This window comes from Lytechinus variegatus, chromosome 1 (genome assembly GCF_018143015.1).
Source record: "Lytechinus variegatus isolate NC3 chromosome 1, Lvar_3.0, whole genome shotgun sequence".
Classification (NCBI taxonomy): Eukaryota; Metazoa; Echinodermata; class Echinoidea; order Temnopleuroida; family Toxopneustidae; genus Lytechinus; species Lytechinus variegatus.
This window is the reverse complement of record NC_054740.1, coordinates 73,845,203-73,863,237: the sequence shown is the minus strand read 5'-3', so window position 1 is coordinate 73,863,237 and position 18,035 is coordinate 73,845,203. Positions and strand designations below refer to the sequence as shown.

The 18,035-nt window shown below is 37.2% G+C and overlaps 1 protein-coding gene across 15 annotated transcripts in view; it reads left to right on the top strand.

Annotated features, from left to right (window-relative positions):
* Window positions 1-2,755: 2,755 nt before the first annotated feature.
* The window catches only part of LOC121422543 (hyphally regulated cell wall protein 1-like), a 63,734-nt gene continuing 48,454 nt past the window's right edge, over window positions 2,756-18,035 (top strand). For all 15 annotated transcript variants that reach the window (XM_041617759.1, XM_041617775.1, XM_041617721.1 and 12 more), the window contains exons 1-3: window positions 2,756-2,824; window positions 3,564-3,675; window positions 6,992-7,027. In XM_041617759.1, coding sequence (XP_041473693.1) covers window positions 3,615-3,675; window positions 6,992-7,027 — 97 coding nt within the window. In that variant the 5' untranslated portion in view covers window positions 2,756-2,824; window positions 3,564-3,614. The remainder of the gene's footprint in view (window positions 2,825-3,563; window positions 3,676-6,991; window positions 7,028-18,035) is intronic.

The following is an 18,035-nucleotide window of genomic DNA, read 5'->3' as shown; positions in this document are numbered from 1 at the left end:
GAGCAGCAAGAATGTTAAAATGAGTTTATTGTATTGAAATGGATAACTGAAATGAAATAAAATCAAATCCAGTAGATCACACTATCCTAATTGAAAGGCTGACCTCATTGGGTATCAAGGGGACTACCCTTGCTTGGTTCATATCCTCTCTATCAGAACGATCTTAATATGTTAGAATCGGTAGTTTTATCTCAGGTTTAACTACTCTGAAGTTTGGGGTACCCCATGACTCTGTAGGGGGTCCACTGCTCTATTCCTCTATATGCAACCAATCAGCAAGATATTTCGTAAACATAGCATAAAATACCATTGTTATGCCGATGACATACAACTCTATTTGTCTTTTCAACCTTCAATGTCGTCACTGAACTCTGCTATCACAAAACTTGAAGCATGTCTACAAGACCTTAAGACATGGCTTGTATCTAATTGCCTGAAACTGAATGATGATAAGTCAGAATTATTAATACTTGGATCGAAGTTTATGCTTAGTAAAATTGACTTTCAGTCATGTCATGTCCATCTTGTTAGCTCTTTTATCACTCCGTCTAAAACAGGGCGTAATCTTGGGGTTATATTTGATCAGGAAATGACTTTTCGCAACCATATCATTCAAGTCCAACAAAATGTCAGGTATCAACTACGTAATTTGAGTTTCATCAGAAAGTCACTGGCTAAAGCTGCAGCCGCGATACTTATCCATGCTTTAATTTCCTCCCTTTTACTTTTTTCAAACTCATTGTTCTGTAACCTCCCACAAAATGATTTGACAAAACTTCAACATCTGCAAAACTCTGCTGCCCGTCTCCTAACCTACACTAAACCTACTCCATCTCGCCAATCCTCTAGTCCTTACATTGACTGCCTGTTGGTAAAAGAATCACCTTCAAAATTCTTTTACTAATACACCATTCAATTTATTCTCTCTTCCCCACATATCTCAGCAGCTCTATCTCAAAATATCAGCATTTACGTAGTCTTCGCTCATCATCTGATGCTCTATTGCTCCAGACACCCAGAACAAAATACAAATGGGGTGGGGGGGACATGCAGTCTCTGTTATAGATCCAAAGCTATGGAATCAACTGCCTACAATTACGCCATATTTCATCAACAGAAACATTCAAGTCCCAGTTGAAAACTTATTTAATCTCCCATTAGCAGTTTAATAATGTGTTCATTCAAGAGAATTCAAATTCTATTCTTTTTTTATTATTGTTGTTGTGTTTTGTGTTTATTTTCCTTGAAGCGCCATGAGCACCGAAAGGTGGACCTGTGCGATATATAAATAGCCACCATTATTATTAATAATATTATTAAATCTGTATTCAAAGGTCTTGCGAAATAATATCGGATCAGATTTTATTGCGTTATAGTAATTGAGTTCCCATGATTAATCGATATTCTATGGGATTTCTTTTTTTCCAAGATGGGGGAAGGTTCTGGTCTCAAATGATCTGGATCAAACCAGATTTGTTTGGTATGTGACATACATTTTCGACACACTTTCATGGATTGTGCCAGAAATATACATGTACATTTTAAAACGCCCGTAAACCCCCAAGGAGTTTTCAGAGATGGAGAACTCTCCAACATATTTGATTTCCTCTGAAGCGACTTTGATGACGCAATAATAAAATATGTTAGACATGTTAATTTCGCTGTCACTCATCGGATACTACGAGCAGATACATTGCTAACTTATACGGGGGAAAGCAAAACTATATGTTGCAATATTTATTGAAATATGGATTTGAAATTAACTAGACTGGCCGTCGCATGTGGCTGCACCTGTGACACATGACGTCACAAAGTCCGTAAACCTTTGTAATGTGAAAGTGTGTGGAAATTCGTAAAATGTCAAATTCTGAAGGTTTTCACATTTTGAGACTCTTATCATACAATATTTTGCAAGATTTCAGGACGTAATAAGGCTTTGAGATAATTATATTACGTGACGTGAATAATATCCACATTTTGTTATTAAATGAAATTTGCATTCGTTGTAAATCCATTTTTTTACCTCCATAGTAACCCATAGACATGGTAGAGCTGTATTTCATTTCTATGCCGTAAGCACCCAATCCCTTCCTCGCGCACAGCCATACAATTTATATTAAAATTAAATCAGTGGATTATTCTTATTACTTCATTCGAGATTCCGGGCCACCTGCTATTAATTTTTCTTGTCGCACCCATCTAATTAAAAAAACACATAAAGCGTATAAAGTAATATTTCTCTTTACTGAAATAAGAGTACAAGGGTATAAAACATATAAACATGAAATATTTGTTTATTTTGTTTTCAATTGTAAGTCTATACACAAGCGTATCTTCGTAAGAACTGTTTTGAACTTGTTCATTAGGTTACTTATTCATCCTCGGGAGGGGTGGAGATTTCAAATTAAAAAAATAAACATCTAAAGTGCCAACGTGTCAAATTTTATCGAATATTGAGAACAAAATTCCAAACAAGTTTTCATCACAATCATGGTTATTTTAACATCTGTTGCACTACTCTAAGCATTATGCCTACCGGGATTTTCGTCTGTAAGATACTTTTTGTCCCATTATTTAGCTTCCCCTATATATCTAAGCATTCTATTTTTGAATTCTAACGTCACATTAATTATGAGGAATTCCAGTAAATGTTTGATTTTTGGAACAATATGAAGTTTGATTACTTTAAAAATTGATGCTGTATAGAGACACCCCTCATAAAAAAATGAACTCGTCCGCCTTTCAAAATCTGTCAGCTTGTCATGCTTGTTGTATCTGTCTGTCGTTGACGGAATTTGTCATTATTCCTCTGGACCTCGCAGAGGTAAGTTTGTTTGGCCATTATTGGTTGATGTTTTAACGAGATTAGATAGATTTCTATTGTGTGTATGTTTTGTTTCTTTTTATCAAATAGACCCCTCGTCTTTTTACTAACCCCCTCTTCCCCAACCTGCTTCTTGCTCTCTGCCCATCTTCACCCTATCCCCCTTTTTCTCATCACTAGTTTCCTCTTTGCAGCTCAACAACTCCGGTTTTATCAAGGTATATCAGAATCTTATATTGACATCTTTTAAACATCCTACATCATTCAAAAATCATTTACGATTCAGATTATTCTCGATGAATTACATTCTCGCTAAAAATCGTGATAATAAGGGTTAGGTATTTCATATCTTCATTAGATAAGTATATGTTTTCATTCGATACCAAAATCAAGTCAAATATATCTGGTATATCCATCTGCATAAATATGAAATTCGTTTTATTGTTATTGTACGCTTATCCGACAAGATCTAGATAAATGCTTGATAAAGGATGGCAGCGACCTTCGGTAAACTACACACAAATCATTTCTTAGGCAATCGCATGGATTTTGAGAAGAACAAAATAGTTACATAATATATTGAGATTGAATTAAAGAAAGCTTAACATATCTATTTTAATGACACATTTGTATTATGCTTTATTTTTTTCTTCCTTTTCCTTGTGTTTTATCTTAAATGGGAATTACACATCAAAATCTATAATAGGGCTTAATACTTCTTCATTTTATTTCCTCCCAGATTTTTGCAACATCAGACCTTGTCACAGAAACGTACGTCTGAAACCTTGTCATGTTTCGCCTTCTCATCCTTGTGGCCCTCTTGGGCTTCGGGCTCTTACATGTGGAAGCTGGTAAGTGTGAATTTAATAAAAATTTCCACCATGTTCACCTTTGAAAAAACTGAGCAAATCTTCCATTAAAAATATCCAAAAGATCAAAATATGCTGAATGTGTTTCATATATAACATTAAAGCATATTTGTTAACATTTCATTGAAGATGGTTTTTTTGGGGGGATGGGGTGATTCAGAGTGTAAGAATGACCTGCATCAAGAAAACGAGAATTAAAATGTGATTAGTATTCATGTCACATTCAATAATATGTGAATTGTGAATTGTAGTTGATGAGCCTTTACAAGATTTATGTACGCATCACTAATATTTCTCAAGCCAGGTATAAAGAAAATAAATCCCGAGAATCGTACATTAGCACAGGACTGCTCCAATTTGCTATGTTATCAACATTTAAAATTGTTAAAAGGGTTATCAATATGATGACATGCTTTTTTGTGAATACTTAAGAGAATTTAACATATTTGTTCTACATGCGAACTGTTCCAAGCATAGGCAATCTTTATATAAAAAAACAGGCATGACAGGAATAAACTGTAAGTGATATTAACGATTTGACGTACAGCCGGAATGCGAATACAATATGAAAAATAGGGAAATATCAATAGGAAAGGAGCGAAACGTAAAAATTATAAGTGAAATATATACCAAATTTCATTCTATTCTATGGAACGAATCGCATTTTGCTCATTTTCTGAAAATGTGAATTAATTATTTTTTTTTATTTGAGTTTTAAATTAACTGAATGGATACTAATATAAGAATTTTAGATGATTGCAAGCTTTTTATTTTGGGGGTGAAGGCCAAATTAGTTTCAAATTGTAGCCAACCATACGATTGTTATGATGTCAGATACGACTAGATATTAAAATTCGCTTTTATTCTAAGACGGATGATAGCATAGTCACAGATTTGGACATGGGTATTGTACCATGATTTAGAACATTACACAGAAAGATGTTCCATGTCCCAATATTAGCATCAGATTCTATTTCGTTTAATTCCAGAATCAGGTCGCAGACCAATCGTAAGGTATGCGGTCTCCTGAAGATCATTGTGATAGATATATTTTACACATATGCACGGAAATATGAAATGTTAATGATTTCATGTAATAAAATAAGAAAATGGAAAGTCCACATAATGAATATTCATGTGGGCATACGTGCTACATTTTGCACAAAATATCTACTTTACTTATTTTTAAGATTTTGAAGAAATTTTAGCGCTTTTATCACTTATATCTTTATAATCAGATATCATTATTTCAGCCTGGAGCATGCTTTTAAATCAAGAAACTATGCGCCAATATATAAATATTTTTATTTACTTCAGAAAATATATGTTTTTGATACAAACCATTTTATCCAACTTCAGTTCAATTTCGTTATTCGTCGTATGTTTATCAAAATATCAGGCTACTTGGCCATTCTGTCACAATTTTGAACGTGAAAGAAAAACATTATTTGCATGTAAAGTATATATAGAATATCATTTATAAATGTATCTGAAAGGTTGATATGCCTGCCTGAAATGAATGCCATGTCAACAATCAACCATTCACATGTTGCCCATAACAACAATAACTAGCGGATGCTTATAAATAGGTTCAATGAAATAAAATAATTCAGTCATAACGCTGAAAATCCCGTCAAAATCGAATGTAAAATAATCATTTTCAATTGTCACTAAGTCATCAAAACAATTACACAACAATGGTTGTGCGAAGGAACCGATGACGCCTCAATTTAGTTGTACTTATATGAAATATTTCAAATTTGTCCTCACTATAATGAAAACTTGGTTTTCTTCCTGCCTGAATATAAAAGTGAAATTGTGATTCATATCGGGATTCGCCAATGAGTTACCAAATAAAATTAAACGGAACTCTAAAATGACGCTTTATTTATTCTTTCGTTTCAATTTTGGATGGTTGTCTTATATTCATGTTTTGAATCAACTTGTTGAAAGGGTGGATCTTAAATTCAAGAAATTGCGTTGTTGCTTTGAATCTTTGAAGATTTTTCCCCGCACTGTTAGAAAAAATAAAAGAAGTTCCTGCAGCAGAGTCTCGAGAACACCTGTAATCTTACCGAATTGCGTAATAATCATTCTGTAAATTCATAAAACAAGAATTTTTCTGCAATTTAACAGAACAGGTCTGTTTAAAAAGGGGAAAAGGGTGTTTTATTCAAGGAAATTTGTAAGATTCCATACATCAAATACCAATTTCCTGTAAGATTACGCAATTCGGTAAGATTACAGGTGTTCTCGAGACTCTGCTGCAGGAACTTCTTTTATTTTTTCTAACAGTGCGAGATTTTGTACCATTCTTGCCAAATGAGGGCGCTGCAGACTCCAAATTGATATAGTTTTACCAACTAAAAGACTTTCTCTTACTTTGATATACACTTTGTTAAATATCTTGAAAATTCGATGAGACTTTATGCGGTATCCACTGAGTAAAGATGATTTAAACTCATTTGGAGAATTCGCGAGGTCTAAGAGAGGCATGATTCTCTTGATTGCGCAAGATTGCATATCGTTCAGATACGGCGACTTTGAATACCCGTAGAAAAAAATAAGCACATGAACCTATATCATTTATTTTTCATTTTCATAATGCACAGATACCAAAGTAACTCTCTGCAAAATTTGTTAAAATTCAATTGCAACTCCAAAATGCGCGCAGTTGATTGGTTGAAAATCAAGTTGCACATAATTTTTAGAGTTGCGATTGATTGCAATTCTTTCTGCAACGGGCCCCAGATAAATTAGGGGGTAAGGTGGTATAGATAGCATTGTTTGAAAACGGGGGCACTGGTTGGTTGAGTTGGATGAGTATTCTCCATTTAAGTAAAAGTTCTACTTTGATTTTTAGTTGAAAATCAATTTAAGCAGAATCCGAACACTGCATGTGTAATGCATTCAGACAAGTATTGGGGTGATGACTGTAGCTGTGTCCAGGGGCCCGTTGCAGAAAGAGTTGCGTTTAAACGCCAGTCAAAAAATCAATCGCAAGTCCCAAATGCGCGCTGTTGATTGGTTGACAATCAAGTTGCGCATGATTTTCAGAGTGGCGATTGATTGCAAATCTTTCTGCAACAGGCCCCAGATGTGGAGGAAATAATCCTTCCACAGGACTGGTGCTCCCGTACTCGTGTCTTATAACATGTATATATAATGGCGTTTGTCATGTTTGATTTCATCAATACATGCATGTACATTGTGAGTAGAATTCATGAGGGAAATGTGGTGTAATGAGCGATCCCGAAAATTCACTTACAATTATTTCTTAAACATTTTCAAAATGTAGATAGCAGCAGCAGTGAAAGCGGAAGTAACAGTAGAGGTGAGTGACGTCATAAAAAATGCCATATTTATTTCAAATGATGTTAAAGGAATTGGATAAAGTAACGTTGATATTTTTGGAAAAGCAACAACTTTTAATCTGTATATATTATGGTATTTTTAGTATTGTTCATAGTGATAAAAAAGGTTATTCTGGAAGAACAAATCTATTCCGTGAATAATTTGAATGAAATAACAACGGCAACAACAACAACAATAATAATAGTAGTAAAAACAATAAAAACAATAATAATCTTAATAAAAATCATAATAATAATGATGATAATATTAATAATAATAATAAATTGTCTCCCAGAGAGTCTACTGGTATATGACATGAATTTGGGATTACATTTTTGGTCTTCGTACATTTTCGAAGGTTCATATAATATGAATACTTTTGAAGCATATCGCAGATCTGCAAAAACTGGGAACTTACAGCTCATCTTAAAAGTAAAGTGAAAGTTAACCAATGCCTATTAATTCGAAATCCTTTTTTTTCTTGCAACGTTCACTTTTCTTCAGCTCTTTGAACCAGACTCAACCTTGCTAGAAACAAAATCGCTGTTACTGCCATGGGTGTTATAACGGCACATTTATTATTATTTGTTTTATTATTTCAAATAAGAACGAATCCGATGGGGAACAAGATCGGTCACCAATCCAGGAGGAAAAGGTAGGTAATTTTGCTAATGATCACTTTGAAGTAATGTCCATCAGAGGGTATTTTAGCATCCGCTTCGCAGACTATTTTTGGAACGTTAAGAATCGTTTGAAAATTCTCGTCAAAAACACAATGGACAGATTAAAGGTCGTTGTCGAAAGTTGGGTGGACCGAGACAGCACATCGTCTAAAGGATGCGTACCGAAAGAAAAATTGCAAATATGCAGTGAGTCCAATGTCCACGACGATACTGCCGTTTCCATTTAGCGATTTTCGATAACTAAGGACTATAGCTCAAAAGATTATCAGCGTTATAGAAAGCGTCTGCAAAATGATTGCTAAAATGCCCTACTACGCGCTGGGTGACTTTCGCGACCAGCGATCATCAATCTCACAAGTTTGTACTTTTGGCAGTAAAAGTAATTTTTTTATCAAGACTCGTAAAAGTTTAAAAGGAGCAAAGAGATTTAGTTTGTCGGCTCTTTTGCATTTTGATAGTGAAATTATAGGATTTCTTGCACGTTTTGGTGAATCTCGTTTTTTTTTGGTCGAAATGTTTTTCAAAAAAGTGTCAAAATTCCTTTGGTTGGGGAGGGGGGGGGGGGCCTGCCGCTGCATACGGCCGTTTGTAATTCGTTTGTGTTTGTAATTTTTAATCGAGAGAATGTCCATTGTTTTGTCTTTTTTCAGCCTTGGTGACTCTAACCAAGACGCTCGTTCATTGGATTTGAAATAGAAATTGCAATAAGATTAAATATGGACTTTTAAATTGTAAACTAAAGTGTATAGAAACAAATCCACGAATAATATTGATTCCTCAAGTAATATTGAATATATTAGACAAAAATGAATCTATGGAATGGGTCAAAATTGTGAAGCAATCTCATAGTTCTCTATGGTCGCGACGTTTTACCAACCGCTTTCGGCTTCATCAAGCGAATAAACACCAAGCGTGTCTTTCCAAGTGATCTTGCAGCCAAGATCAATAGACTGCAGTGAAACTAGGTGATGTGAGCTAAATAATGGAAATCGCTCGTTCTTGTTCGCATTTGTTCGTTGCCCTCTGTCTTTGCTCGTTTGAAGTTTGCCTGCGTTCGGTTGCAGATGTTTGAAAAAATTCAAACTACCGTGCTAGAATACAAAACCTCTGCGTTAAAGCCCCCTCACACCTGACCGAATGTAGGCGGACAAAGGGTGACGAATGGGAAAGATGCACGAAATGCACGCGAATTATTCGAATTCAAATAAAATATCTGTCAAATCATGCGATCAGTAACTATTATCAAACCTTATCAACGAACGGTAAGTGAAGGCCCTATAGATCTTGCTTTTCGTGCGCAAAATTCTTTCATACGATACCAGCATGACATGCCATGCCATTTGCCTGCCTGAGCTCCCGGCGGGACTATACTATCATGACTATCATGACTCCAGCTGGCTGGAGACATGCAAAATGTAGATTGTGACGTGGATAAGAAAGTGGTTTTTCAAACAAATCGAGTACATATTGAGTGAGGAAAAACTTACTGAATTCAGACTATTCAGATATAATTCGTTATAGTCCATCGAATCGATGTTGCATTTAAAGTGGATTATTGGTGGATCACTGGCAATTGATTCAATGGGTTAGATCACCTCTCCAGTTGAACCATTTCGTATGCGCTGATATGTACACAGCATATGCAATAGGCTTATTCGTCTGAAACTTACCCAACTTTGCGTTTTTCCCCCTTTCCTTGCTCCTCCTACACAAACGATATGCCTCAAGCACACAAGGTAATGGGCATTATGTATTACTTTCCCCCGAAATGGGTGATTAGATTAAAATTTTCTGGGGGAACCACTTCCATTGACGAGTGGATACCAGGCGCGACCATGGGGTTTCGAAAAGCGCACTAAACAAGGGAAGCAATTTTTTTTCAGATTATGAAAATGCATCCCTTAACAAAAATTTGGCTTGTGAAACCATACAAGACTTGCACTGGAAATGAATCCCCTTTTCAGTATTTTAAACATCGTTTTTGACACACTAAACGTTACATATAGTACGATACGTAACGTATTTGCGCGTGCTCGCGCCTGGTATCCACTCGTCAATGGAAGTGGGGCCCCCCCGTGCGGCGTCTCGAGCTCTGGGAGGAACCAAATGTGGCTTTGGAAAGTCGTCCTTAATCGGATATGCCGCTGTTATAGTATTTTGCACACGAACCGCAGATTGATGCAGATGCGAAAGCTTAACAAAATCCTCATGTCACATAATTTAAATTGCAGGACAGCCTTTTACGACGGGCCCAAAAGTCTCTTCCAAAATAAACTACCGTCGATAAGCGTTCGCGTTCTCTAACGAAAGATCGGGAATTGCAGCCGAAGACGAGCGAAGGCTTGATATAACCCAATAAGACGATCGAACAGTCAGCAATGGTTTGATATGGCGTGCGATTAGAAACGAAGACGAGGGAGTAGATCGGGCGTTCTTGTACGTTTGTGTCATCGTGTTGCTTCGTTAAGGGTTCTTTCGAGATCGGTCCACTTTGGCAAAAGTACGATGAGGGACTATGCGCGACAATAACACACGAACGATAAACAAACGACTATCGCAGACTTAATAAGAGATGCGAATTCAAACAGATGACCAACGAAGTTTCAATTTGTCGGGAAATTTTTAAACATGTTCAAAATTTCCACGCGAATTTGAATAATCGCAGCTGTTAGTACAGACACGAAGGGTAAACATTAATTACTATCAGTTACCAATGAAAACGATTTTTCTTTAAATGCCTTTTGCCAGCCATCGCAAGGTATATTTTAAAGTCCATTCACACCTGACCGAATGTAGGCAGACAAAGGGTGACGAATGGGAAAAATGCACGGAATGCACGCGAATTCAACGAATTCAAATAAATTTTCCGTCAAATTATGCGATCATTAACTATTGTACAATTTTATCAACGAACGCTAAGCGAAGGATAAATATGACATCCGAAGGATATCGATTTTTCGGTTCACCTATTTAAGTAAATTGCAGTCGAAGGCGAGCGAAAGTTTGATATAACCCAAACAGACGAACGAACAGTGAGCAATGGTTTGATTTGGCGCGCGATAAGAAACCAAGGCGAGGGAATAGATCGGGCTTTCTTGTACGTTGTGTGCACTCCTCGGGGTGTAAAAAAGCGACCAGATCCGTTCGGATTTCAGTACGGCCAGAGAAGTCATCCACGAAACATGCCAAATCATTCGTCTGGTCATTCGCTCGCATTCGCAATCCATAGTTTGTCTTGGTATCTCTTAGCCTTGTCTTCGTGTGTCTATCGAATTTAGTATTGGTTTCCCTTCGCATAGGAGATGGCAAGCGAAAATCCGTTTGTCACAGTATCTTCGGTTCCATGCGCAACTCATATTTTGTCATCGTGTTGCTTCTTTAAGGGTTCTTTTGAGATCGTCCACTTTGGCAAAAACGCGATGAGGGACTATGCGCGACAATAACACAAACGATAAACTAACTATCACCGCGTAGACTAAATAAGAGATGCGAATTCAAACAGATGACCAACGATTTTTCAATTTGTCGTGAAATTCTAAACATGTTCAAAAATTTCCGCGCGAATTTGAATAATCGCAGCTGTTAATTCAGAAGGTGTACTAACCCAAACACGAAGGGTAAATACGATTTACTATCGATTACCATTCAAAACGATTTTTAAGAAAATGCCTTTCGCCAGGCATCGCAAGGCGTATTTTATTCAATTTGGTTAGGTGTGAAGGAGTCTTTAGGCAAATCGGTTCGGTGTGAGGGGCCTTTAGATTGCGTGTTAACCTCGTATTAGCTCGTTCCACTGCGTTGTGTTCCTTGGTCTGCGTTCGGGAAATCCGCAGCTAAACGTAAGCCAGACTTCAGTCGAGTTTCACACATAATTCACAGCAGAGAATACCTCCTGATTATAAAAGCATTCGAAAGATAGTTTTGGAAGCTTTCGAAGATAGTATGCTCTTTCATGATATATACCATAAACTTTTCAGAAAAAGCTTCATTAAACTTTTTTGAGTAGTTTTTGTAATTTTTGAGTTGTTAATTTTTTTTGTACTCACTGACTCGGTATGAGTATTTTGAAGTAAAGCCTACCCATGCAGTTACAGAACTGTAACAGTGGTAATTTAGTCTTAAGACAGGTTTAAAGCATGTTTAAGGTGGAAGATTTTTTTTATGTTATGACTTTTTTTGCATACAGGCAGCAATAGGGTTGAATGTGATGGAGGACCTTTGCAAAGAACAGAGCTCCTGACTGGCCTCCAACCTCCCTGCACTGTGACGGCTGATTTCAATAGCGACGCCGAAACTGCAATCCTCAATTTCTGCGCTAATCAACTCGACACTACTGACCCAACAAGCGTTGATACAGCAGACTGTTACGACTTGGGTATGTCTTCCACATAAGATAGTTTTCATGAATAACAGGGCCTGGGGATGGTTTATGTGGGTAAGGGGTGGATCCAGGATTGTGCAAAGGGGGGGGGGGGCACACTTTCCCCAAGGCAAAATTTGACAACCAAAAAAAAAAACCAGAAAAAAAGGTCTGCGCACTTCTGCTTTACGGCATTTTTACATTACAAATTTTAATTGTGCCTCTCAGAGGAAGGGGGGGGGGCAAAGTCGGCCAGTGCCCCCTTCCTTTCTCTCCCCCTGGATCCGCCAGTGACAGAAGTACTGAATGAAGGTGATATGGTAGACGAAAATCACTCAATAAAGGATGTGACTTTTGTAACTTTGCCTTATTTTCTTGTTTTGTTACATTACAGTTTTGTTGTTGTAATTTTATATATATATTTTGCATTTTTTACATTGTCCATGGCCTTAGGCAAAAGCAAGTTTCACCTATAATAACTGGCTTTTAACTGGTATACAATAAATGAAATAGAAATATATTAAAACAATGATTATCACCAGGGAACATGTACCATTTATCATTTACAAATGAAAAGACTCAGACAATTACTCTTTATTTTATAAAATTAAATTTGCAGAGATAAGCTCAACAAATGCTCCATCCAGAGTGTGGAAGGACAGGCAAATTATCCAGGAGACTGCACCACAACCCTTCTTTGAGAAAGGGGTCCCGACTTTACTTGAAATCACTATCAACTATTCCAAATGCACGGTGTTGAATAGAAACAACGATATCGAGATACCAATCGAATCACCAAACGAAATTTCCTTTAGGTACTTGTATGTATCAACCACCACAGGACAGCATTCAACAATAGTTGCCGAGGAAGGTAGTCATTTATTAAATTTCTATCTAGGAGGTGTTTCATAAAGATTTACCTGTGAGTAAAAGTCACGCTCAATGTCGACGCGCACATGATATTTTACGCGCGAACTTATTGATTGATTGATCCATTGATTGATAGCGCGTGTGCACTTATAACAAGTTGACCAATGCGATGACGTGTTAAATTTATATGCAACTTGGAATTTAAGTACGACAATAATTGAGTCACAATTATATCTTTAAGAAACACTGCATTGGTGTTTATTTGTTAATAGGAGCAATTCGACATGGGACATAATGTGTGTTATCGATAAAATAAGAGGTCTATGATAGAATTACACTCCAGAGAAAACAACAACAGGAAATAGGAGAATAAGATGTGAGATTCAGAAGAGAAAACGGTGTATTACCCTTCTTTTTTTCGGGGGGGGGGGGGGCAAGGGTCATATCACACAGCCTTTTTTCTTGGCTAATGCATGGCCCTGTTATCAAGGTTTAGTGATGTATTCATCGTTGTCATCATCGTGGGCCCGTGGGTAGGCACTTTTCGCTCAACATTGGAAATGGACCTTTACGACGCTAGATGATTTTCGAAGAGACTTTTGGCCCCGTTGTAGATAAATGTCCTGCAGTGAAAATTGTGTGACATGAGAAAATGTTATGAGCAAAGTTCTAGTTGTTACTATGGTAATAGCGACATCTCCGATTTGGGAGGATTTTCGAGAGCCACACGCACGTGTGTCGTCTTAGCGCTCGAGCTAGCTGGGGAAACAACAACCAATCAGCGCACATGTACCTAAAGCGCATGTCGTCAAAATTTAGCTGGAGTACTGCAGTTCTATAACCTAAATGAAAAGAGTAAAAATCAACCACACATTGATCATATGTGAAAGATTAAAGTTATGGAATTGACGGATGTCATAGATCTCAGCTTTAATTCGGTGTTTTTTCCTTCCTTGAAATACTAACATTTGCTTGAAGTTAAGAACTTGCTATTACCACAATGGCTAGTGTAAAGACATTTCATGGGATCCATGCAACGCAAGCCTATATATGACCTAACCCTAACAGTTAAACCTGAGCTAATTAATAGGAAGATGGATGGTAGCCGTGGCAGAGGTTGAAAGAGTGAGATTATAGCTGATTACTGTAAGATCAGGCTGATTGTTTTTGTGCTTGATTATTAAACTATAATGAAACTTTAAAAAAGGAAAAATACGTATTTTGTTGTTCGAAATAGAAATCTGAGAGTAGAAATATTCAGAAAATTAATTTACCCAATTAATGGAGGTATTATGATGGTTTGATGACTCAAGAACTGCAAGTGTGGCATTCAAAAAAAAAGTACGACTTCCTGTGTGTGTACAAAGCTACTCTTGGTATTTGGTGTGTACATTACACGTCTCGCGTGTGCATTTTACATGGGCATGTGGCTCTCGACATGTGCAAAAAATCATCCCGAATCAGATATGTCGCAGTTACCAATGTAGCAGCAACAATTTCGCACACAAACCGCAGAGTGCCTATTATCAGAAGTCAAGTTTCATCATCTACATTTTTACATCATTTAAATCCTTTCACAAGCATGACAAGGAAGTTTTCATGATAATTAACTTTGCAAGAGTGAGTGTATCGTATTTCTTATTAACGATTTTTTTCCTCAACATTTTATCCTTTTTCTTTCTAGTTCCCGATAGTTCGGGTAAGTAAACTGATCAGATCAAACATCAACACAGATCTATTGATCACTTTTCTGACGGGTTACTATCTCCTCCTCAATGTAATGTGGAAAATATTGACAAAAGAAACCCCAACCCAACAGCAAGATGCTATGAGTAATATCTTGTCCTAGTTCACATTACAACGGCTAAACACCATCTCCTAAAAGGAAAATGAAAAGTACCACTGAATTTTTAGGGCTTGTTGATTGTTGATCACTGAAATAATTATTGCAATAGCCTAAGCTGGATGCAGAAATTAGAAACAGGAAATAGATAAGGGAACAAACACACCAAAGACAGTAATGAATGTGGAGGTGAAAAAACAGAGAATAAAAAAATAATACTACAGAGACTAGGAGCAATGTGTTATGCATTGACCTATGAAAGATTGGTCTCTAAGAATTCCTTCCTTGATTAAATGATATCCGCCAACTATTACTTTAAAAGGACAAACCCACCCCAACAAAACGTTGACTTGAATAAACAGAAAAGAGATTTTGTTGTTTATTCTCGATTAAAATCAACAATTATCTGGGATGGATTTTACCGTAAAACTTGGCAGTGGTCAGAGGAAAGAATAGAGGCAGTGGCGTACCTAGGATTTTCCACAGGGGGGGGGGGCTATTAGTCCGCAAAAAAGGCCTTCAAATAGAGGACAGGAGGCCACTTTTGCCTCGTCGGGGGGGGGGGGGAGGGGGCAGAGATACGTACTTTGCATGGGTTGTGACTCGTCGGGGGCAGTCTCCCCCGTAGGTACGCTAGTGAATAGAGTTTATTGGTTTTGTGCACAACTATTTACTAAAAATGGGATCATCATTAAGGTTATCTCGCCCCAACTCCACCACTTGAAATACCCACTATCCACAACTTAATGAAAATGTAAAACAAAGTATATTAAAAGAAAATAAGCATGTTATTTTGTGTTTAATTTTTTTATAGGTAGTAACAGCGGTAGCAGCGGTAAGTAGTTTGGAAGTACAATTGGTTAAGAAATTGGCACAAATTGGCCCCTCCATCTTTTGCTAATTAGTTACATAATCGAAAACCAGGTGAAATCAGAATATAACTAATCCACTCTTTGCACCCTGAATTGATTTTTTTTCGGGGGAGGGGTTATAATAACAATATTTTCCATAATAATTTAATTCAAGATATCCATCGATACCTATCATCAGAATACACATGTCTTCCAAGTACTATTTTATTACCATGTCTAATTTGAAGGTAGGAGAAAAAAAACAAATTCTTACGATTGTTGAAATAAATTGTACGAATGTGCAAAATTGCAACATCAGGGCGCAAATAGGAAAAGAAAATGTGATTATCTTTAGAGTGATCGTTCCCCCCACCCCGCCACTTGTAACAGCCTCTCTCCGTCCATGAATGAAAAGCGAGTACATTAAAAAGCTGATAAAGTTTCGATTTTGTGTTTAAATGATATCCGCCAACTTTTACTTTAAAAGGACAAACCCACCCCAACAAAACGTTGATTTGAATAAACGGAAGAAAAGTAAAGCAGGTGATTTTGTTGTTTATTCTCGATTAAAATCAACAATTATCTGGGATGGATTTTACCGTAAAACTTGGCAGTGGTCAGAGGAAAGAATAGAGGCAGTGGCGTACCTAGGATTTTCCACAGGGGGGGGGGCTATTAGTCCGCCAAAAAAGGGCCTTCAAGTAGAGGGCAGGAGGCCACTTTTGCCTCGTCGGGGGGGGGGGGGCAGAGATACGTCCTTTGCATGGGTTGTGACTCGTCAGGGGGGAGGCAGTCCCCCCCACCCGTAGGTACGCTAGTGAATGGAGTTAATTGGTTTTGTGCACAACTATTTACTAACAAGTGGAATGCCTCTGGCCGTCTCACCTGCATCACGCAGTTCAATATAGCAGCAGTGCTGACTTCGAAAACTACTCTAACTCGCACAAGAATTTCAGTGATACATGGTTACTCTTATGACCACTTTTTATGAGCTAGACCAATAAACTTACAGAGATATGATGGTTATTCAACAACAACAAAACCCAACATGACCAAAGTTCATTGACCTTACATGACCTTTGACCTTTATCATGTGACCTGAAACTCGCTTAGGATGTTCAGTGGTCCTTGATTACTCTTATGTACAAGTTTCATGAATCAGGTCTATAAACTTTCAAAGTTATGATGGTAATTCAACAAATACACCAAATTCGGCCAAAGTTAATTGACCATTGACCTTGGTCATGTGACCTGAAATGCGCACAAAATGTTCAGTGATGCTTGATTACTATTATGTCTAAGTTTCATGAATCAGATCCATAAACTTTCAAAGTTATGATGGGAATTCAACAGATACCCCCAATTCGGCCCAAGTTCATTGACCCTAAATGACCATTGACCTTAGTCATGTGACATGAAACTCATGCAGGATGTTCAGTGATACTTGATTAACCTTATGTCCAAGTTTCATGAACTAGGTCCATATATTTTCTAAGTTATGATGACATTTCAAAAACTTAACCTCGGGTTAAGATTTTGATGTTGATTCCTCCAACATGGTCTAAGTTCATCGACCCTAAAAGACCTTTGACCTTGGTCATGTGACATGAAACTCTAGTAGGATGTTTAGTAATACTTGATTAACCTTATGGCCAAGTGTCATGAACTAGGTCTATATACTTTCTAAGTTATGATGTCATTTCAAAAACTTAACCTCAGGTTAAGATTTGATGTTGACGCCGCCGCCGCCGCCACCGGAAAAGCGGCGCCTATAGTCTCACTCTGCTATGCAGGTGAGACAAAAATGGTATCATCATTAAGGTAATCTCGCCCCAACTCCACCACTTGAAATACCCACTATCCACAATTTAATGAAATTGTAAACAAAGTATATTAAAAGATAATAAGCATATTATTTTGTGTTTGTTTTTTTATAGGTAGTAACAGCGGGAACAGCGGTAAGTAGTTTGGAAGTACAATTGGTTAAGAAATTGGCACAAATTGGCCCCTCCATCTTCTGCTAATTAGTTTCATAATCGAAAACCAGGTGAAATCAGAATATAACCAATCAACACCTTGCACGCTGAATGATATTTTACGGGGGGGGGTAATAATAACAATAGTTTCCATAATAATTTAATTCAAGATATCCATATTGCGCCATCGATACCTATCATTAGAATACACGTCATCCAAGAACTATTTTATTACCATGTCTAATTGGAAGGTAGGAGAAAGAAACTAATTCTTAACATTGTTGAAATAAATTGTAAGAATGTACAAAATTGCAACATCAGGGGCAAATGGGAAATGAAAATGTGATTATCTTTGGAGTGATCGTTCCCCCACCCCGCCACTTCTAACAACCTCTCTCCGTCCAT